The sequence below is a fragment of the Cyprinodon tularosa genome, unplaced genomic scaffold (genome assembly GCF_016077235.1).
Source record: "Cyprinodon tularosa strain WSP-4 unplaced genomic scaffold, ASM1607723v1 ctg48, whole genome shotgun sequence".
NCBI classification, from domain to species: domain Eukaryota; kingdom Metazoa; phylum Chordata; class Actinopteri; order Cyprinodontiformes; family Cyprinodontidae; genus Cyprinodon; species Cyprinodon tularosa.
The window spans coordinates 1,243,084-1,265,250 of NW_024039207.1; the positions used below are offsets into that span (position 1 = coordinate 1,243,084).

At 36.9% G+C, this 22,167-nt stretch overlaps 1 protein-coding gene across 1 annotated transcript; it reads left to right on the top strand.

Moving 5' to 3' along the window:
• Positions 1 to 5,125: 5,125 nt before the first annotated feature.
• zgc:92027 (uncharacterized protein LOC449543 homolog) lies at positions 5,126 to 20,451 on the top strand. Its single transcript, XM_038302033.1, has 8 exons — positions 5,126 to 5,279; positions 9,004 to 9,234; positions 9,621 to 9,690; positions 15,277 to 15,320; positions 15,410 to 15,557; positions 15,693 to 15,806; positions 15,895 to 15,953; positions 19,928 to 20,451. Exons 1-8 carry the CDS (start codon positions 5,256 to 5,258, stop codon positions 19,952 to 19,954), a joined length of 717 nt encoding a protein of 238 aa, XP_038157961.1. The 5' UTR covers positions 5,126 to 5,255; the 3' UTR covers positions 19,955 to 20,451.
• The last annotated feature ends 1,716 nt before the right edge of the window (positions 20,452 to 22,167 follow it).

Here is a 22,167-nt window from a genome sequence, read left to right on the forward strand (position 1 = left end):
AAAATTCAATTAATTTTAATGGGTTTTATGAGAGAGGCCAATAAAGTAGTGCTTGGTTTTTAAGTAGAAGAACACAATATACAATATTTATAGTTAATTTCTTTAATCCAAATCACTAAACCAATGATTACCTATGAAAGTTTTACATTCATGTCATTTTTTTAATCCAGCACAACCAACAACCACAAGAAGAAACACTAATCTTTGCTGTGAAGAACTTATTTGCATCTAGAATAACTGTCAGGGATAAACAGATGTAGTCTGCACCTGTTAGGGGGTGGAACCGTTGGACATTTAGGTGGGATTATTTACTCTGTTTAGAGTAATGAGGCCGACGACCGTCTCCAGTGGTGGTGGGATTCAACCTGAACAGTTCCTTAGCTGGATGCAGTAACTTTTGATGTCACCGAGGTACAATTTGAGATCTTAACCTGAGCAAACATGGATGTTTGTGGGGCTGAAGGAGAAAACTAGAGTTCCTTTACATAAAAAAACAACATATTTTTAGTTAAAGATGTTTCCACAAAAAAATTTGCAACAACTTCACTTTCTAGGCTGTTAATGGTTCATATCCAGGGTTCAACTGACCCAGTTGCTGCAGTCATGCATGAGTGCTGAAACCCCCCACCAATGGTGTATAGTTGATTTATAACCACAAGGATCCACAAAACTCAAGAGAACAGAAAGTTCCAGCCCACACACTCAGGAGAAGCACATTATGTACTTGCTGCATCACATTTTCATCAACTTGATGTCTTGATGAGATCAGATTGTGCAAAATGAGCTATTTGTCCGTAAGCTTTTCCATTTTGTTAAAAGTAACTAACCTAAAGGTTAAGTGGGAGTTGTGTGTCCCTTGAAAAGGACCTTTTATACTCCAAGTTTTGAAAATATCACATTTATTATCGGAAGGAGGAATAATTAAGGAATGGCTGCAAGATAAGCAAGCAGCCAAGAGGCTAATTTTATCTAGAGAAGCTGCCGTGGATCCCAGCTCAGGAGGAAGGATCTGTTAAGAGTTTCTCCTTATCAAAAAGCTGCAGTGAGGAAATGGTGGTCCAAGGGCTCCTACTATAACAGCTTCCAATAGCACCATCTAGTGGCTAGAGGAAGGCAGGATGCAGTTTTCCTTAAAAAACAAAACAAAAAAAACAAACAAATTCTAATTGCTAAAACATTAAATTAAATTTACAAGTTTAAATTTACAAGTGGAATATTTTTCTATTAAAACATTTTGTTAATAGAATTTTTTTTTCTTCAGCTGTAGTTAATGTTCCACCTCTTGCATTCAATCTGGGTTAAATTAACATGTTTCTTAAGACTAATTGTTTTTGATCAAAATGAAACATGTTTAGCCAATAGGTTTCCTCCAAATGTAAAGTGAGGAAACCTCTTGAAACTATGTTGCTGTGATTGTTTTCAAAACCATTTATAGACTGAAACACATGAAAGGGAATAGGGAAGGTGTGTAGGAGTAGTTGGATCCGAAAAACAGGAGTTTCAACTTTAACTCATGATAAAGCATATTTATTCAGACAATCAAGCAGTGCAGTTATATATGCTGTTATGGTAAAACCTAAATCAAAGACCCCAGTCTAAAGTTTTCAATAACTCAGTGCAGTATACATGTATATATATATATATATATATATATATATATATATATATATATATATATATATATATATATATATATATATATATATATATATATATATACTCTTACCCTGTATATAGCTAGCTCTTACTTATAGAAAACATATTTATTGTGCAGGAATACGGTTTTAGCTCTGTTACACTGGTAGCCAACTAATCAACATTTCGTTGTCAAGATTCACCTTGTTTTTTTTGTGCAATGACAATAAAGGAAGTCTAAGTCTAAAGCCCTCTGCAGTCTAAAGTAGTCGAGTTGTAAAAACGAAAAAGGAGGATGGTGGATTTTTTTTATTTTTATTTTTTTTTTGGAGGTATGCATATCCTAATTAATACATTCTATTAACCTAAAGCAGTATGCATGGTATGGTTGTTACATGTCAGGTACGCCGGTCATTGACCTTGACCAAGGAACCTTACAGTAGAACTGCAGTCAGTCAGTCAAGATTTGGAACAAAATCTCATAAAACATTGCAAATGAATATCTGAATCCTTTCAAGTCAAGTATTTTTTTTAGTTAAATGCAATTTGTTAAATTGAAACAGCTGAAATAATTTTCAAAATCTGAAAAAAAACTGCTAACAAATTCAAATACATTAGAATTAGCCTGAAAATGAAATAAGCCTGTGTAAAATCTAATAATTTTACTCACCTTTCAAATATTAATTTAGAGTATTTATTTTATAAAATAGACAGTTTATCAGAAAATCACTATTTCTTCTATGGGTTAATTTAAAGTAAGCTAGAATACATGCTGGCAATGAATTATAGCGCCTTTTAGGACAGCCAATGGCAGCCTTTCTTGCTGGGTAGTTGGCAACAATGGAGAAGGGAGGAGAGGAGCAGAGAAGAGAAGCTCTTGAAGAAAAATTCTAAATTTTGACAAAAAAAAAAGTATAATTAAATTGAAATGGGTCTTAGAGTCAAGGGCATACGTTTGATCTCAACTTTAGTAGCCACTATTGGTCTAAAGTTGAATTGGTCTGATGTCATTGGTCCTACTCATTATGCATGCTCCTATTTTTTTTATGCTTGACGTGATCATCAGAGCGCACTTCGTTTAGAGAGAAAGAAGCCTGTTTTGCTACATTTATACACATTTTTATAAGAACTACACAAAATATGCTGTTTATCAATGTTTGAAGCATCAGTGGCTCGGAATGATGTAAAATTAGGACAACTTAACACTTTGAAAAGGGTTACATTTGAATTTACCAGTGACTAAGATGGAAGGTAAATACGTGCCTTTTTAACCAAAAATAGTCTAAATATGTCTGTTTTTTATGTATTTATCCAGTGTTTTCTTTTGGAAAAATATAATTGTGCAGAGATAAACAGAGGTAAAACCCATTCTGCAAATACATAGGAGCGGGAACTATAAGAGGAACTCACACTGAGCATTTAAATTATCAACTTTAATATACAAGTTGTGAGAAAAGAAGCAACTGCTGCAACAACGCTGAATTGTAAATTATAAACATGTTATTCACATAGAGTTATTGGTAGGGACAAGTAGGTCGGGCCAAAATGTTGGTAGGTACATGTCCCTATGGTCCCTATGCAAAACTACACCCATGCTTAGAGTTCAAAAAGTTGTGGTTCTTGCACATCCAGTGCAGCTTAGTTCTTTCTATATTGTGGCATTTTGAAACAATTTTGTCAAGAAGAGCCAGCACCATTGCAGCCATGCAAAATTCTGCAGGCAACTGTTAGGACAGCTCAGTGACAGCACTAGTGGGGATAGTTCGTAATTGTGATATTAAAAAAATACAGTTTTGACTAGCTCAAAGTAACTGAAATATCTTGATTATAATTCCAGATTTGTGACACTTTAACTTGTAGTGGTCAGCGGAAGATTTATCACTCAGGCCAGATCCACCTCCTTTTGGTAACAATGTGAATAAACTGAGATAAATTGTTCTTTGGTTGATAATTAAACAACAAATCAGATGACGTCATTTGAGATATCTCAAGATGCATTTGACTCTCCAAAACGTGATTTAAGATTTCTTGAATTGTTATTTTCTCCCTGGACATAATATAAAATATAAAACATCATTAAGGGCAGTCAAAATTTAGTAAATAATGTTTGTCTATTCTATTAAAATCTCTAAAATGGGTCTGTATTATGAGTTGTCTTCTCAATTCAGAGGGCCCCATGTCTGTCTTTGCCTAGTGGTGAAAATTGGAAGTTCAGTTTAATATAATACAACTCAGTGAATAGTTCCGTATGAAATGAATGAAAATAGTTGTTTTAATGGTTATTGAGTCAGATATGTGGCGGTAATGTTTGATTTATCTAAAGGTTTTATCTATTACTGTGTAAATGAGTTTGGCTGTAATTTAAGGACAGATTCTAATATATCTGCAGGGTGGGGACTATAAAACTGATAGGAGTTTAATTTTTCTATTGCTGTTTTGCACAGTTTGCTTAACTAAGTATATTCTGTTGTTGAATATTAGAGATTTTGCAGATATATTTTTTATACATACATTGTTTAGATTTACTTATATCTTTCTACCCCTTTTATAGAATAGAAAATCCCTTTATTGTCCCAAAATGGGCAAATTTACAACAGAAGAAAGATTATTGAAAATGGTCACACAAATGAGGACCTTAGAAAAATGTATAAGAATAACAGGGAAGAGTTAAAATATAAACAATACAATACTGTAAAGTGTTTTAACAATATAAAACTGGAGAATAAATAAACAATATGCAGCTATGGGTATTTTTACAGTAATGGATATTTGAAAATAGCAGCAAAATGACAGCAGCATGTTATTTAACTGACTAAGGTTTCTATCATTACATTTGCTTTTATCTGTTGATCTGTTTTTCCTCAGAATTCTGATTTTTTTCTCAGAATTCTGACTTTTTTCTCAGAATTCTGACTTTAATCTCAAAATTCTGACTTTTTTTTCCTCAAAATTCTGACTTTTTTCTCAGAATTTTGGATCTTAATGTAGATGGGCACCATGAAGGAAGAGATGTGGGAGCGCACAGCTTCACTGACAAAGATGTGAGTTGTTTGAGGTGGCCAGTGACACATTGGTGGAGAATATAGGAATTAGGCAACTTTTTACGTGCCCAAGGGGTCCCCTCATTAATGGAGGAGCAGAAGGTCAATAAATCAAGAGAGCTAATCTCTAAAACAGACATGGCTGCAGCTTGATGCTAACATGTTTGTAAACTGTCTGAATTCTGAGATTAAAGTCAGAATTCTGAGATTAAAGTCAGAATTCTGACTTTTTTCCTATGTTAAACTGAAATAAAATTTAAAAAATCAGTTAACTTTTTTTTTCCAGTGGCCCTAATCATCTTCCGTATGTGAAACATGCTCGTATCATGTTGGATTTTTTCCTAAAAAGTATAATTACTAGTTTTATTTAATAAAATGCAATATGGAGGGGTACATAGGCGGGCGTCTGCTTCTCCTCCTCTCTGATTGGTTTACCCGAGAATTTCCGATATCTGTACAAAGACCGGATATGACGTAATACTCCGACTTCTCGGAAGCAGATACGCCTCGAAGCCTAATTGAAGCGAGTTTTTTATTACCTGAAAAGCTTTCAACTTGAACCTGGTCTGTGCTGACAAGATGGCTTATCCAGGATACGGCGGGGTGAGTAAATGCGTGTTTCTGTTCTTTTTTAACGAGGCGCTCGCGCTAGCCGTTAGCTAGAAAAACAAACTAGCCTGTAGCTTCCTGTGAAAGTTATGAGCTACAGCTGTGTTTTCAGAAGAAAAGATGGTATCTGGTGTCTGGGTCACTTAGGAAAAGGGGCTTGGGGGCAAATAAAATTCATCTAACTTAAAAAAAAAAAAAAAAGTTTATAGAGTCCTATTAACTTATATCATCTTATATATTTTACTTATAATCTAAGTCAGGCTTCCTCAGATCCAGTCCTTGAGGTCCAATCTTTAGATGTCTACTTCAGCACACCTGAGTCAAATAATCAGGTGATTAGCAGGAGTCTGGAGAGGCTGGTTGCACACTGAGGAAGTAAATTAAATATTTGAATCAGGTGTGAAAGACACCAGAAGTCTGATTTAACCCTTCATAGGGCAAGTTACAGTTTTTGATCACTTGCATACCCCTTACAAATAGAGCCCCTCCCCCTCAGTGAGGTCTAGAAGCAAAAGATCTATATCAGCCATTCAGCAAAGATACTGCTACAAGGCTGTACATCTTATTTTGGCATTGGACCAATTAGAGGAGGCCTTGAATGATATATTACCTACTGGAAATTAAGTTTAAAAAGTTAACAAGACAAGAAAAAAAGTAAAAAATCTAATTGGAAAGTTAATAAACCTAGATAACAATTAAATCTAAGTGCCAGTTTCAGCATTAATGCATCTAAGGTTATGTTGTACCAAAAAAAAATTTTTTGTTTCTTTCACTCTCAGAGTGTTTTTATTAATTTTCTTATTATATTAGGGCAAGTCGGCGTTTCTGGTTGACATTCATTGTTGCCATCAAAATATCCATATTCTTTGAATGTTACAAATGTAATAAGGTCTTTTCCTTGATTCCAAAAACACTATCGGCTGGAAATTTTTATTTTCAAAGTATTTCACTAAGTGCCCTATAAAGGGCTAAGAAGTATTTCGATAAACAGGAGAATTAGGGTTTAACTTTGTTTCTTAATAAGCCAGGTGGGCTTAATTAAAAGTATCAGTTCAAAGCAAATGTCTTTTTTTTTCTACTGTAAATTGTATTTTATTACAGTTTTTTTTAGTATTGAATTAACCTTTTAATTGTTCTTAGCCACTTTGAAATAGCAATAAAACATAATTAATATAATCACTGTGAAGCTTCATTATAGCAAAATGTTATTTACTCTAAAAGACCTGGTAAAAATAATCATACCCTCGATTTAAAACTTAACAAAACAAAGCAGATATTGAAACATGTTGGAGGATTAAAGAAAAACCCTAATAAATTAACCAAAACAATCAAATTACTTGACAATTTTAACCCGAATGTAAAAAGCTATGTGTGTTAATTTATATCTTGTATTTCCTTTCCTATATCTGTTTGTTTTAAACTTGTTTTTTTCTAAGATTCAGATTGTTCTATGCTTTCTTTTATTAAATGTCAAAGGTCTTGCTACAGATCTCTTCATCCGATTGGTTGTTAGCTGGGCTGTAGGTCTATGTCAGATTGGGATCTTCTCCCAGCTTCGGCTTATTACTGAGTCTGGATTCTGCATCAGGTCTCAACATGTCAAGGCAATTTTTTCCCCCATGTTCTCCCACGTTTAAACCCTTACTCCATCCATTTATTCTTAATGTTCCACCCAGGCTCAGACGGGGAATGATTTTCGTCCCTGTCAATGCAGAAATGCATTTAGCTTTTTCATAAAAGTGCAGCGAGATATCACAGCCACAAAGAATGTATGCAGATGACCACAGCTTTATAGAAACGGATGTAAAAGCTCTTTGGTTGTCCTATATTCACCCATAAACTAGAGGCTTATATCTGCTAGTTTAATGAGGAAAAATAATATATTTTCTGTGAAATCTCAGTGTGAATGCTGTATTTTGAATTCTTAAGCTGAAAGCTGGCAGAAACTATCTGAACTTTACCACAGAAAACCTATTAAACTGTAATACATTAACAGTTTGACCTAAACCAGTGTTAGCAGAACGATTAGCAGAGAACAAGGAAGACTATCAGCTAAGTACAGCTTAACAAACTGAGATTGCCTCAACAATTACTGAAATGTAATTATTGAAAGAAAAGTCAGAGAGCTGGTGAAGAATTGTGCATTTAATCAGGAACTAAGTGTTAAAACCGAAAGCCTGAATAGCTTGAGAAGCAGAAGCTTCCTCAGAAAAACTACTAGCTAGACAGACGATGAGAAATAGATGGTGCGGCAGACAGATATGCACAGATTAACGGCAGGAAACGAGAAATGGTTTTAAATACTTTTTTTGAAAGAATGGCTTAGTTTCCATATTTAGACATTTATCTCAAATCAACACTGACTGAGAGATGGTTAGAGAGAAACATACAGACAAAAATAGGCAGAGAAATCAGAAGAAAATGTTGAAGCAAATTAATGAAACAGGGAATGAAATGAAGGCTGAAACAATTAGATTAATTGATTATTGAAATAAATGTCAGCTAATTTAGTAATCAATTAATCGTTAACTGGAGTATAGTCTCTAAAACATGCCTTTAGCTGACAGAGATTCCCACTTAGAGCAGTAGTTGTATCAAAATTGTAAAAAAATATATATAAACATTTTGCATTTAAGATTTAAAAAATTTTTTCAAGAACTTCTCAAGTAGAAGTTTTAGTTACACCTGGTTTAATTTTATAAAAAAATTTCTTTAAGGAACCTTTTTCTCTCTGATTATTAATCGATTAATCAAAAAATAACCGACAGTTTAATCAATTTGCAAAATAATTGCTAGTTACAGACCTAATTGAAAGTAGGGCTGGACGATATAGAAAAAAAGCTTATCGATAAAAATAAAAAATGCATATTGATCGATATCGATAATTATTGAAAAGATTTGAAACCATATTTTATGTGCAGCTCTGCCTGGACTTTTTATGATATTGCTAAATGATTTAATTTTAATAAAGAACACAAACACAGACTTCCAATTAAATCTTTATTTAACCAACTTTTTTAACCATAACAGAATTGTTTTAAGGAAAAATAACTTAAGAGACATGAGTTACGTTATTAAATACTGACAAAGAATAAACTAAAGTGACCAAAATAAATATAACAAATAAAAATTCCCGAAAATTCCTCTGAGGATGATGCAGAGCCGTCCTCGGACTCATACAGAGCCTACACAGCTCGTACTCCTGCAGGTGTGAGCGGCTGAGATGATAAAACAAGTTGGTTGTGTTACCAGACTTCTTTTTCACTAATTCCCTACAAATTTTACAGATGACTGTGGTTTGTTTTTTGTCCGACTTGCCATAACCGAAAAAAAACCCTTCATTGGAACAATTTCCTTCGCCTCTCCTTGCTGCGACATCTTCACGCGCTCTGTGCTGTGGTTTGAGAGGGCGGCTATTTTTTCCTATTGTGCCACACGTCTATCGATCGATATATATCGTTATTGAATTATCGCCCAGCCCTAATTGAAACTATAATCTGATGCAGGGGGAGAAACCTCTACATAAGCGAGCAGGATCCTGTCAGTGCTTATGTTTCAGTTTGTCTGCGGAAGTTTATATTTTCAACTTCCAGGGTGTAAATTTCAACTGAAACATGTTGGAAAGTCAGAGCTGCGAGTTGGAAGGTTGGACGGTGCCTTAGATGAAATAAATAAATGATGTTCAAAGGTTTAAAATCTCTGTTTGATTCCTCCTCAGTACGGTGGCCCCATGCCAGGGATGCCAGCCCAAGGAATGCCCGGAGGACCCATGGGGGGGCCCATGGGAGGCCCTATGGGAGGCCCCATGCCTGGGCAGATGGGTGGACCCATGGGAGGCCAGGCGCCCCCTGGAGGATATGGGGGGTATGGAGGAGGCTTCCAGGGTGGATTCGGCGCCCCAGCTGCCAATGATCCAATGTGGGGTTACTTCACCGCTATAGCTGGACAGGTAAGCGTAGGTGGGCTGCAAGTCGTATCCATGTGAAATTCTTTAGGTTTCAGTTTTTTTCTTGGGCTTAGCTGACTTTATTGTTGCAAGCCCAGACAAGTCTTTACACAGGATGTCAGAGCTCAGAGATAACTGGTGAAAAAAAAATCCAACCATTTTCTTCTTTTCAGTTTGATTTTATTCAGAGAAATCTGACAGGAAAATGGGTGAAATGTTTAAAAGTTGGAATTTAAATCCCTGACAGCTGCATGGCAGACTAATATAGAGCATATGTACATGGGGCCCTCGCTCTGTCTAAACTCTGAAACATAAATCCAGCATGGTGTCAGTAGTGACTGCTGGTAGCGGACGCCGATGACACAAATGTCTGTCCCTGATCTGTGCAGGATGGAGAAGTGGACGCAGAGGAGCTCCAGAGGTGTCTGACTCAGGCTGGATTCACAGGCAGCTACAACCGTAAGTTGACCTGCTTTTCTTGTGACGTGGAAGAACTCGAACGCTGAAACCAAATGAACTAGAAAAATACACATTTAAATAGAATAAACATTTCCTGTTCTAGCTTTTCTAATTGGTAGATGACAGACCAATGAGTTTTATTTATGTTTTTACACAATAAGATTACTGTAACTTTTCTTTTTAAATGCATGAGCCTAAAATATGACGACGATAATCCTATGACGTCTGATCGAGTCATGCATAACATTTAAGTGGAATGAAGACTCACCTGTTGTTGCATCTAAAGAAGCCGTTCCTTCAAAAACAAAACAAATCGTTTTTCAACTTCTCAAGATTTTAACTTTAGCTGCCCATCCCTGTCGTCTGATGGAACTAAAGCGGAGGAGTTTGACTATAAATGGGGAAGCTTGCAAAGCTTTCTAGTTGTGAAGTACAGGGGTGGCTGCATGATGTTGTGCAGGTTAGGAACTAGTGCATTTCACAAAAATGGGAAGTGAAATAAAGCAAGAGCTCAGCAGATCAGCCTGGATGTTTAGACACAGATGAGTTTCTTTATATTCAAATATCCTACACCTCATATCAGGTTACTTAGAAAGTCAAAGTTTAGCCTTCAGAAGTGCTCATTCCAGGGGAAAATGGTGGCCATAGATTGGTCCAGTATTCCAAACATTACCAGATGCTTATAGGAGGAATACCAAAACGTTTGTCAGAAGTTAGAATATTAAAGAAATGTATGGAAGGTTTGGGAATTTTAAAATGGTAATAACACCATTTCTTATTATTCTGGACTGTAGCAGAATTTTTATTTTTAACCGACTTCAAGAAAATGAGGTTGGTCAGGCTCTGTCAGTTTTGAGGGGGAAAAAAGGTTTTTTTTCGTACACTCTATGTAAATATGTGGTTTGAGCTTTAGACTGCAGTTAAATCTTGTGGTTTAGTGGCATTAGATATTCTCAGTTCCTCCTCTGCATGAAAGAACAATGAATTTGAGTCTCTAACAATCCAGGAACACGTTTGACCTGTTCTTATTAGGTATGTTTACCATTCAGAAGCCAAACATGTGATAAGCTAATCTTATTGAAGGTATAAAACCATTAAAACAAACAGTAGACAGTATAATAAAGATAATATCAAATCATGATTGGCTACAGACACAGGTTTATTACTAACCTGAATCTGCACCTTTAGTGATTAAAACAGTTAAATGATTCAGACGCATCTTCTGGTCATCTTGGTTTCCTGTCCCATTAGATTGTTTTTAACTGACTCTACCAATCAATGAAACATGGTAGAGGCAGCATTATGCCCAGGGGTGGATGGAGCTGAATAAAGGAGAGTTATTTAATAAAGTTTTAGAGTGGGTCAGATGTTCACCTTCCAGCTGGAAAACAACCTTAAACATCCAGACAGCATTTTCATCCCTTCTGTTAGAGTCGCCTAGTCAAAGTCTGGAACTTTATCCAATTACAAAACTGCAGCAAGACACAGAGATGTTGATTTTCACCTGATCGGATTGAGCTTGAGCTGTTCTTTTTATTTATTATTCTGAATATACGCCTTAAATTACCTGGATGTTAATTGTGGTCATAATAATCTGATTTATGGAGCTAAATTGGGGCCAACAAAGAACTAACTGACCTAATTAAGGTTTTTTTTTCTTTTTTTTAAAGAAAATATTTTTAAACTTTAAGTTAAAACTACTTATTTCTTTTTCCTCTCGTGGCTTTAATCGTATGACCTTATTTTGTGTGGTAGGCGGGGCCTTAGATGACAGGTGTGGAAACATGACTAACAGCTAAACATAGCGACAGAATAACATGTTCCCAGCTGATGCGTTCAAGGACAGTGGGGACCGGAAATATTTTTAAAACCTCAATCTTCTACCTGTATGTGACTAGTTTTAAAAAATAACATGTTTCAACAAATAAAAGCAAATTCCATGAATACATTACCTGAAGATTTGCAGCTGTTATTTTACCAGAAGATTATAAAAAAAAAAAAAAATAGAACTAGAAGAAGAATTAAGGATAAAACCAAATAATGATTACTAGCTAAATTATTATTAATGTAAATTGTTTATTCACCAGGATTCTATGACTTTTACATAAATGTTGGACTCCTAGTTTGGCTGTTTAAAATCCAGTTTCCTTTCGCTAATTTAGTAATTTAGACCATAAGCAGAATTATTAATCACCGATCAAAACATTGACTCTTTTCATTCAAATGCAAACAAAGGAGGGTGGTTCTGGCTCTGAGTGATAGATCGTTCATTGCATAAAATAACAACAAAAGACCAATGGTACCTTTATTAGCCATTGATCAAACAGTATTATTGTATCTAATAACTAAGCAAACATTACACCATACTGAGAATAAGCTCTAGTAATAAATGAAACAAAAAGAGTATGTTCAAAAGCCTCTGACTTTTAAGGCCTAATGCATTCAAGATTGCCTTAAAATAGCAGCAGATAAATGTGAGTAACTCTGTAGCTTTTTCAATTCAAAATGTCAGAATCGGCGTTGAGTTTAAAGCTTTATATACTAGCACTTAAACTTATTTTGGCTTAGAAATGCAACATGCAAATTGAATCTTATGAATGGGAAGTCGTTTTTTGGGTCCTTTGTTATTTTGGCTTCTTTGACTCTCCATTCCTAAGGCGCCGACCTGTTCTTCTGGTTTAATTTGCATGTTTTCCAGCCACTTATGTTGAAATACGCACTCTCCCCATTCTCTAGCTTTTTCTCCGCTTCAGACTTCTTTTCTGAACATACGGCTTTACGATCAACCGGAAAAAATATCGCGATATAATATATCTGACAAAAAAGTACATTTATAAAAACAATTTCTTTTTTTAATAAAGCATTTTAAATGCCACGATAATCACATTTAATTAATTTTAATGCAAATTAATGCCTTAATTTAGAAAATAACGTAATGACCTGTGGAAACCCTGTATATGGACCCAGTTTATCTCCACTGGGTTTGAATTGACTCAGCAGGGTGGGATGAATGGAGCTTTAGGAGTTACAATGATTCATCCAAAGTCCAGACCGCGGCCTTTGATAAGATATTTGCTTCAAGTTGTGAGCTCATTATGAGGTGACCATGGCGTTTTCAGAAAGTCCTTCAGTTTAGTTCTGTTAATATGTGACTATAGGTGTTAGGATCACTTCTCTTAAGCCTCCAGACTCTTACTGTTGAAGTTGATGTTAGAAAGATATTCGGTTACTCTCTGATGAACTAGCTAAATTAATCTTAAGTGTAGCATGTCTTTGTTTTCAGCTGTAGGTGTAGATGGCTCTATGGTGCAGCATCAGTAAATGTCTGCCACCTGTGTGTAATTTAAGCTCAGTATAAATCTAAAGTGGTTGAAGTGGCAGCAGGTTGTGGTTGGTTTTTGAGAAAAATATTTTAGACTACTTTTTTTTTATTTTCTTTTTGAGCATCAGTGATACATTACGTTGTATCAAATACAAGTGACACATTAATATTTTAAACCCCGATCCAAAGAACATGTTGGACAACAATCCAGTAAGAGAAAATAATTTAAGGTAATGCAAAAACAAATAACAATAAAAAAGAAATACTGTGGAGCTGTGCACTAAACAAGAAATGGTTCACATGGATTCAATCATGATGACCAATGCAAATGACTGCTTGGGCACAGTTTTAAGGGGGTCATCGAATGATTCTATAGGGTATTTGGTGCTGGTCCTTAAGGTCTCTGAATATGCTGTGTAACATTGGTTGGGCTGAAAATGGCATATTTGCTGTTATGAGCCCTAATGCAAGCCTGGTTAAAAGCACCAGAATGAAACGACAGGTTTTCTTCCTTTTATGGTATGATCATTAATATTTAGATGAGCTGTGTGCTGATTGGTTGGTTTACAACGAGCGAAGCTGCTGAGCAAAGACTCATCATAGCAACAAGCACTCACTCACTGAAACATCAAATTGTTGATATGGTAGGGTGACCAGATGTCTTCTTTTTTACTTACATGTCCTACTTCCCCAAATCCAAATGGATTCGCCCATTTTATGGTGGAAGTTTAGAATTGTGAGATTTGCAGAGAAAGGAGGCGTCGATGGGGTTTGAACTTCTCTGTACGTCCATTTCACTCATTGAACTATCGTTACTCCTCTATGACAATGGAAACTTGGTTTTGCTTTCTGTGAGCCCTTTAAGTTTACCTAATTGCGTCAGCATTTGTCCCTGGACCCCCTGATAGTATATTTTATTTTCTCTAATTGTATGAATTGTCAGGTCGCTAAACCACAGAGATAATGTGGGTGGATTATTTAGTTTCCAATGCAATAATATCTTCTAAGTGCATACAGCGTTGTGAACGCAATTATGTTTTTATAGCTTTTCCTTAGTGTTGCATGTCTTCTGTTTTATCAGATACGGCAGTACGTTGGGTTGAAGATTAGTATTTAATGCTTCTGACAAGGTTTTAAAGATGGTTGACCAACAGGTTGCCAGGGCTGAACATGACCGAAACATCTGCGCTCAATCAGCAGGAGTGTTTTGCCACCTGTTGCAGCTTGCATCTGTGTTAGGATATATTTGAGCCAGTATTGCTTTGGAGTAATGGATGCGATGTAGGGTTTTGAAGTGTATAATGCTTAGCTTGGCACAGGAAGTTCTGTTGTTTACTCTTAATATAGCGCTCTCCCAAGTGTCCTCTTCCAAGTCCTCCCCAACTCATCCACCCAGTGTGCTCTAATTCTAATTCTGGAAACCAGTCTTTTAGAATTGAACGTAGATTTTATTAGATCCTTTAGATGAGAAGGTGATGTTATGAATGGAAAATTGGGATCATGATGTTGAAGGAGCTGGCGGACTTGGAATTATCAAAATAAGCTAGATAGAGGGAGGCCAAATTTGTGAGACAGTTTATGCACATGTCTCGTCTTTGCCAGAGAAAAAATTCAGAGTCTACCTAGATGTTGGTGTATTTTCAGAGAGAGGGGGGGTAGCTGGAAGTGAGCAGGGCTCTGAGAGAAGTGGAGATGCAAGATTCACCTTCAAAGTGGAACCAGTCTGCATCGGGAGTGTGGATTGTCACCGTGCTCATAGACAGACCCCCGTGATTTTAATAGGAGACATTCTGTTTTTTCAGTTAAGAGCAAATTATATTGTTTGGAGGTCCAGCTTCCTCTTCTAGAGCTCAAGGGAAGGAGAAACAGTATTGAGCATCCATCATAGATATTGCTTTAATAAGCTCCTCTTGCTTAGCTCTTTTCATCATGTTTATATTAGCTGAGTACGATATGCAGCTTTTAGTGTTTTCCACAGAAGAGAAGGAGAAATGTCATCCTTTTTGTAGGAATTTATAAAGGCATCCATTTTTTTTGGGATATCATTTCACAAAAGCTCTCATCAGCCAAAGTTTCCATGGGATGAAGGTAACTGGTAGAGAGTTAATGCAAGTTAGAGTAATACAGGGGCATATGAGTGATATATACATTAGACAAGAAAGAGAAGAAAAACTGATTATAGTTTGGCTTATATTAGCGTATTTTGAACTTTATTAGAGGACTGTACAGTAAACTTAATCCTCCTTTTTTTTGTATCTTTGCAGCATTTAGCTTGGAGACCTGCAGGATCATGATTGCCATGCTAGACGTATCCTTTCCCAGGACGCCTCTCTGGGGTGAATGAGTTTTAAACCTCCTCTGTTGCAGTTTAGTAAACCTTAGCCAGACTCTCTCCAGCGGGACTTCACAGGGAAGATGGGTTTCAACGAGTTCAAGGAGCTGTTCACGGCTCTCAACGGCTGGAAGCAGAACTTTATGATGTTTGACCAGGACCGCAGCGGAACAGTAGAACCTCATGAGATGTCCCAGGCCATCAATGCTATGGGTGAGGGAAAGAACTGTTCATGATAATGGATCCCTGCTAAAGGACGGCTCCTGATCAAAGTCATTTATTAGTTAATGAGAGATCTGCTGACTGTGACTGGATTAAAGCCAAATTTTGTTGATTCTTCTGCATCAGGTTACCGCATCAGTCCTCAGGCTCTGAACGTCATCATAAAACGCTACAACAAAGGAGGCAGAATCTACTTTGACGACTACGTGGCGTGCTGCGTTAAACTGCGAGCGCTAACAGGTATGAACGCAGCATCTGATTGAGCCTTTAATAACTGAAATTATGACGGTTGAATTCCTGTCTTCACCGCTTCCTTTTCCCATTTCAGACAATTTCAGGCGGAGGGATACCATGCAGCAGGGCGCTGTCTCCTTCCGATACGATGATGTAAGTAGACTCCTTTTGTCTTCCTCCTTTTTCCAAAACATTCATCCCGCCCCTATTTCCCCATGTTCTCATCTCAATGCCCAATATTTCTTATATAACGACACAAAACATAATTAAGGTGAAGGAGAATGAGGCATGGCTTTTAAAATATTTGGAAAATATAAATCTAAGCCCCTTATTAAAAGCTAACATGAATTCTCATACATCGGATTAGTTTTAAACGTTCTCTCTAGATCAGCTCGTCTCTGTAAAGTTGAATTTTTCTTTTGTATTCAAGCTCGAGCTCCATGTTTGTTTACAGGTGCTGGTCATAAAATTAGAATATCATGAAAAAGTAGATTGATTTCAGTAATTCCATTTAAAAAGTGAAACTTGTATATTATATTCATACATTACATACAAACTCATATATTTCAGATGTTTATTTTGTTTAATTTTGATGATTACAAATGACAACAAATGAAAATCTCAAATTCATCATATCAGAAAATTAGAATATTACTGAAGACCAATAAAAACAAAGGATTTATAGAAATGTTGGCCAACTGAAAAGTATGAACATGAAAAGTATGAGCATGTACAGCACTCAGTATTTAGTTGGGCCTCCTTTGGCCTGTATTACTGCAGCAATGCGGCGTGGCATGGAGTCGATCAGTCTGTGGCACTGCTCAGGTGTTATGATAGCCCAGGTTGCTCTAATAGTGGCTTTTAGCTCTTCTGAATTGTTGGGTCTGGTGTATTGCATCTTCTTCTTCACAATACCCCATAGATTTTCTATGGGGTTAAGGTCAGGAGAGTTTGCTGGCCAATTAAGAACAGGGATACCATGGTCCTTCAACCAGGTACTGGTAGCTTTGGCACTGTGTGCAGGTGCCAAGTCCTGTTGGAAAATGAAATCTGCATCTCCAAAAAGTTGGTCAGCTGCAGGAAGCATGAAGTGCTCTAAAACTTCCTGGTATGTGGCTGCGTTGACCCTGGACCTCAGAAAACACAATGGACCAACACCAGCAGATGACATGGCACCCCAAACCATCACTGACTGTGGAAACTTTACACTGGACTTCAAGCAACGTGGATGAAGTGCCTCTCTTCTTTTCCTCCAGACTCTGGGACCTTGATTTCCAAAGGAAATGCAAAATTTACTTTCATCAGAGAACATGACTTTGGACCACTCACCAGCAGTCCAGTCCTGTTTCTCTTTAGCCCAGGCAAGACGCTTCTGACGCTGTCTGTGGTTCAAGAGTGGCTTGACACAAGGAATGCGACAGCAGAAACCCATGTCTTTCATACGTCTGTGTGTGGTGGTTCTTGAAGCACTCACTCCAGCTGCAGTCCACTCTTTGTGAATCTCCCCCACATTTTTGAATGGGTTTTGTTTCACAATCCTCTCCAGGGTGCGGTTATCTCTCTTGCTTGTACACTTTTTTCAACCACATCTTTTCCTTCCCTTCGCCTCTCTATTAATGTGCTTGGACACTGAGCTCTGTGAACAGCCAGCCTCTTTAGCGATGACCTTTTGTGTCTTGCCCTCCTTGTGCAAGGTGTCGATGGTCGTCTTTTGGACAACTGTCAAGTCAGCAGTCTTCCCCATGATTGTGTAGCCTATAGAACTAGACTGAAAGACCATTTAAAGGCTTTTGCAGGTGGTTTGAGTTAATTAGCTGATTAGAGTGTGGCACCAGGGGCCATCAATTTTGAACCTTTTCACAATATTCTAATTTTCTGATATGATGGATTTGAGATTTTCATTTGTTGTCATTTGTAATCATCAAAATTAAACAAAATAAACATCTGAAATATATGAGTTTGTATGTAATGTATGAATATAATATACAAGTTTCACTTTTTAAATGGAATTACTGAAATCAATCTACTTTTTCATGATATTCTAATTTTATGACCAGCACCTGTATACCAGTATGTTGGGGTGTCTCGCTGGTCCATAAAAGTGCCGTAGATATTTATAATTGACACGGCGGTAGGTGAAGTGGAAATGCCGTAAAAAGAAGAGAAACTGTTGACATCACATTTCCAAAATGGCAGCGAACAATAGTGTCAATGATCATGAATAGGTGGTGTGCTTGTGGCAGAATGTGCAAAATATCTTTTAGATAAAAAGTTTTGATTAAAAAAAGAACAAAAAACTTTGCTTTATGACTCACTGCTTTAAATACTTGATTTTACTTTGCATGTAATGGAAGGAAAAATCAAAATCCAGTGGCTGTTTGCGACAACAGAACAACGTTTCTTTAGTCCTTCCGCTTTCAAAGAGGTCTATGACTCTTTGTTTTAACTTTGTGTTCTGCCACCCGCTGCAGCTGGTGTTCTGTCAGATCAGCATACCCATAGTCGATACGCATACGCATATGCTAGTCTGACACTACAAACGTCAGATCAGCATACCCCGTTTATCCCTTTAGTTTTGTATGAAAAACAATTTAATTACTTACTTTTTGAAGCGTATGGTGATCAGACCTGAAATTGCTTTTTTTTTTCGTACATGACTAAAGGGTTACATGTAGCCTAATAAACTAAACTAAATGTGATATTAAATGTGTGATTTAGTCTGGCCCGGATGAATGAGACATCAGAAGATTGTTGATAAGAACAACTCGTTGTTTTTCAACCATGTCTGTGCCTCTTGACCAATACTCTGACCAATGAGCGGAACTGACTGTGATGTAGTAAGCACGACAGAAAGTAAACAAGCAGCCTGACGGTAAAACAGCGAATACGTCCTTTTTAAAAAAAATGAATGAGCGTAGAGCCTCTTCCTGCTCACGTTTAAACGAAAACCCCAAGTCTAATCCTTCCAAAACTGATTCCAAAGCTGAGTCAAACGAGAACTGTTCAATAGTGGTTGCCATCTTCCTTGTTTTGCTTTATCCATGCCCTCAAAACCCCGCCCACTTTGCATCCAGAAACTCAAAACACATCTCTGCGTTGTGATTGGCCCGCCAGTTCCAGGGCCTGGGGCATTGATCGAGGGTAGACCACTCGCAGGCAAACATGATTTTGGCCGCTGGCGGGTGGGACTAGTTTACTGGGCTAGGATACACGGCCATTTGAGTGTATTTTTTTGTACAAAACTAAAGGGATAAATGGGTATGCTGATCTGACTGTTTGTATCAGACTAGCAAACGCATATGCATTCTGACGTCTTGTGTATTGATTATGGGTATGTTGGTCTGCTGATCTGAGGGGCGATTCCTCTGAGCATATTAGCAATGGTATCTAGGGAGAAGGACTGGGAGATTAATCAATTCAATTCTCTTGTTAATGAAAATGTTTGGAAAACCTGGACTCCCCCCCCCCCCCCCCCCCCCCCCCCAATCTGCGACTCAGGCTTTTGTAGCTCAGAGGAACATCAGTGAATCGATCTTTGCTTGTTCAGGTGTTTTATAAAATATGTGAATCAGGAAATCGTCTATATACCCAAATGAACGATTGTTGTTTTCTACTTAAACAACTTTTTAAATATTTTTTTATTTAAAAAGTCAGTGAATAACGGATGCATAAACACCTAATTTCAGTGTTAAAGTAACAGATTATAATTTAAAAATGTCAGATTTTCTTTATTCGGACCCCGCTGATTTTTAATTGGTTACCCCTGATTCAGAGTATAGAGTGAAGTCAACATGTTTCTGTCAAGCCATGCTCCATTTTCCTTCTACTTTATATTTATATGTAGAATATAATTAAAATAAAAGGCATATATTTTCAAATTTGCTGTAGCTCTAAATTATCTATAAAAAAACCCATCTACTTTGTTTGTAGTCATTCCCAGCTGTTTATATCCAAAGGACTTTTTATTTACAAGTACTTTCCAGAATCTTCATGTTTAAACCTGCCGTTATCTTATGGCGCTGCACTTAGACTTTGCGCTCTCGTTAAAGACCAGATTTATTTTTTTCCCTGTCAGATTGCTGATTCACCAGAAAACTAACACTTTCTTGTTCCCTCTCTCTCTTTAGTTCATCGTTTGCACGATGTCGGTCTAAGCAGCGCCCCCTGCCCCACACCAAGAGGTCAGAGCGTTCAGGTCAGTGCCTCACAGGAATGCTACCGGAGGCCAGTATACGAGACGGCAGGAAACGACTCCATGTTTGTAACGCTTCAGTGTGTTCCGTACTTCTAAAGCAAATGCAGCATTATTCACAGCTTAACCTTTAAATTAGAACCTAAATATCTGTATTTAATAATCTACCTGTAGTTTTCTTATTGTGGGATATATATATATATATATATACAATGAATTTATACATAAATAATCGTATACCTGTTGTGCCATTATCTTAATATGCTCGTATTCAGATTTTTCTTTTTATATAAAGTTTACATGTACAATAATGCTTGTAGAGGAAACCCTGAACTAGTGATTTAAATTAGATTTTTAACAAATTAATGTTAGATTTACCTGTCGGTGCCTAAAATACTGTGCTCCCAAAACAGCCAAGCACTCACAGCTCTGTAAGAAACTCCTCATTTTTTGTTACAATAAAAAAAAAAGACACATTTTACTCTGTATTCATTTTCTTTATTCATTTATACAATTGTGCATTTTTCCAGTCTATTTACACAATATATATATATATGTAATTTCTTTAAATATAGTCAACAGAAACATTCAAATCAGCTGTTTAGTGTCGCGTTGTATAAAATACAGTGGCAAACGTTTAAAAAAATGCATAAAAACAATTGAACAGCACTAGATTTAAAAAGTGACGTTTAGATCCAGTACAGCAAAGGTTGCTTATCTCTGTGCAAAACTTTGCAAATCGCACAAAAAGTTCAGCAGAGTCCGACTTCAGGAACGTTTGTTCTGCATCTCAAGAAAGAAGAATCCTCACATTATTTTGCGTCTTTAATTTAGAGTTTTCTTCTAGGGGAGGGTCTGCATGCACAAACTATCAAACCGTGTACAGGAAATGCAACATGCATTTCTGCTTACCCCACATCCAGCTTGCTACAATAAGAGGCAGTGCATCCAGCATCATCATCAGGCTTAGAAACCATAGAAAACTGACAACCGATGAAATCTCTAGGTTTTAGAAAAATAGGTCTATGGTCCTTCCATGTGCCGTTTCCATGCAAATAATGAGCCGTTATTTGACTAAATTTGTTCACAGAACTAAAAAAAAAAAAAAAAAAAAACCCCACTAACTTCCTCATGCAGTTTGATGTAAAATGACCGAGTAGACCTACATGTGACAGCAGAGGACCTTTTAGTTGCATTGCACTGATGCTATTTATAAAGGCTAGAGCAGGTGAGTAAAGCTAAGGCTGTTGGAGGCCAAACTTTTTTTTTCTGATTATGCTTTCTTTTAGGAAGTTGTAGTTTTTCAGGATATAATGGAAGACCTAAAGCATGCACCAAATCCACCGTCTCCAGCAGTTCCTGCTCGCTGTGAAGATAAATGGGTTGCTTCTGGCTGTAGAGTTTTGCAGGTAAATGTTAAAAGGGATTCATGACTAGTTTTAACGATAGACTTTCAGATGTAAATGCAGTTAAAATACTCTAAGCCAGTGTTTTTTCAACCCTGGTCCTCAAGGCTCACTGCTCTGCATGTTTTGGATGTTTCTGAGCTTCAGCACACCTGATTCAGATGATTGCAGTTCAGCAAAGCCTGATAATCTGCTATCAATTGATAACAGGTGTGTGAAAGCTCAGAAACATCTTGAGGACCAGGGTTGAAAAACACTGCTCTAAGCTGTGTAGTTATAAGATATTGGCCGTTTCTCAATTTATAAGAACGTGAGTACGGACTCCTGTCCTCGCCAAGTACGTTTTTGATAAGAACACAGGAAAGTATGGACTCTGGGAGAACGGGAACTCAGAGCATAAATCTGGGTCAATAGGAGGTGAGAACAACATCCGGAGGCTGAGTTTGATGACGTTGCACATGTCCACATATTGATAAACGGCCATTGTTCACACAGATGTTCACACAGAGTATAGAGTGAAGTCAACATGTTTCTGTCAAGCCATGCTCCATTTTCCTTCTACTTTATATTTATATGTAGAATATAATTAAAATAAAAGGCATATATTTTCAAATTTGCTGTAGCTCTAAATTATCTATAAAAAAACCCATCTACCCATCAGATGTTGCTGCAATGCATTCTGGGTTAAAGATGTATGCTAGCTCCATATAACTAAATAAACCTTTTGAGTCTGAAGCGCTTGTCACTACCTGATCCGTCCCAGAGGCAC

What these genes read in the sequence shown, in the direction of transcription:
- zgc:92027 (XM_038302033.1), top strand. Translation starts at nt 5,256, where the DNA reads ATGGCTTATCCAGGATACGGCGGG. An exon ending in ATTCACAGGCAGCTACAACC is followed by an intron (nt 9,691 to 15,276) that starts GTAAGTTGACCT and finishes GTATCTTTGCAG; the next exon opens with CATTTAGCTTGGAGACCTGC. An exon ending in TCTCCTTCCGATACGATGAT is followed by an intron (nt 15,954 to 19,927) that starts GTAAGTAGACTC and finishes CTCTCTCTTTAG; the next exon opens with TTCATCGTTTGCACGATGTC.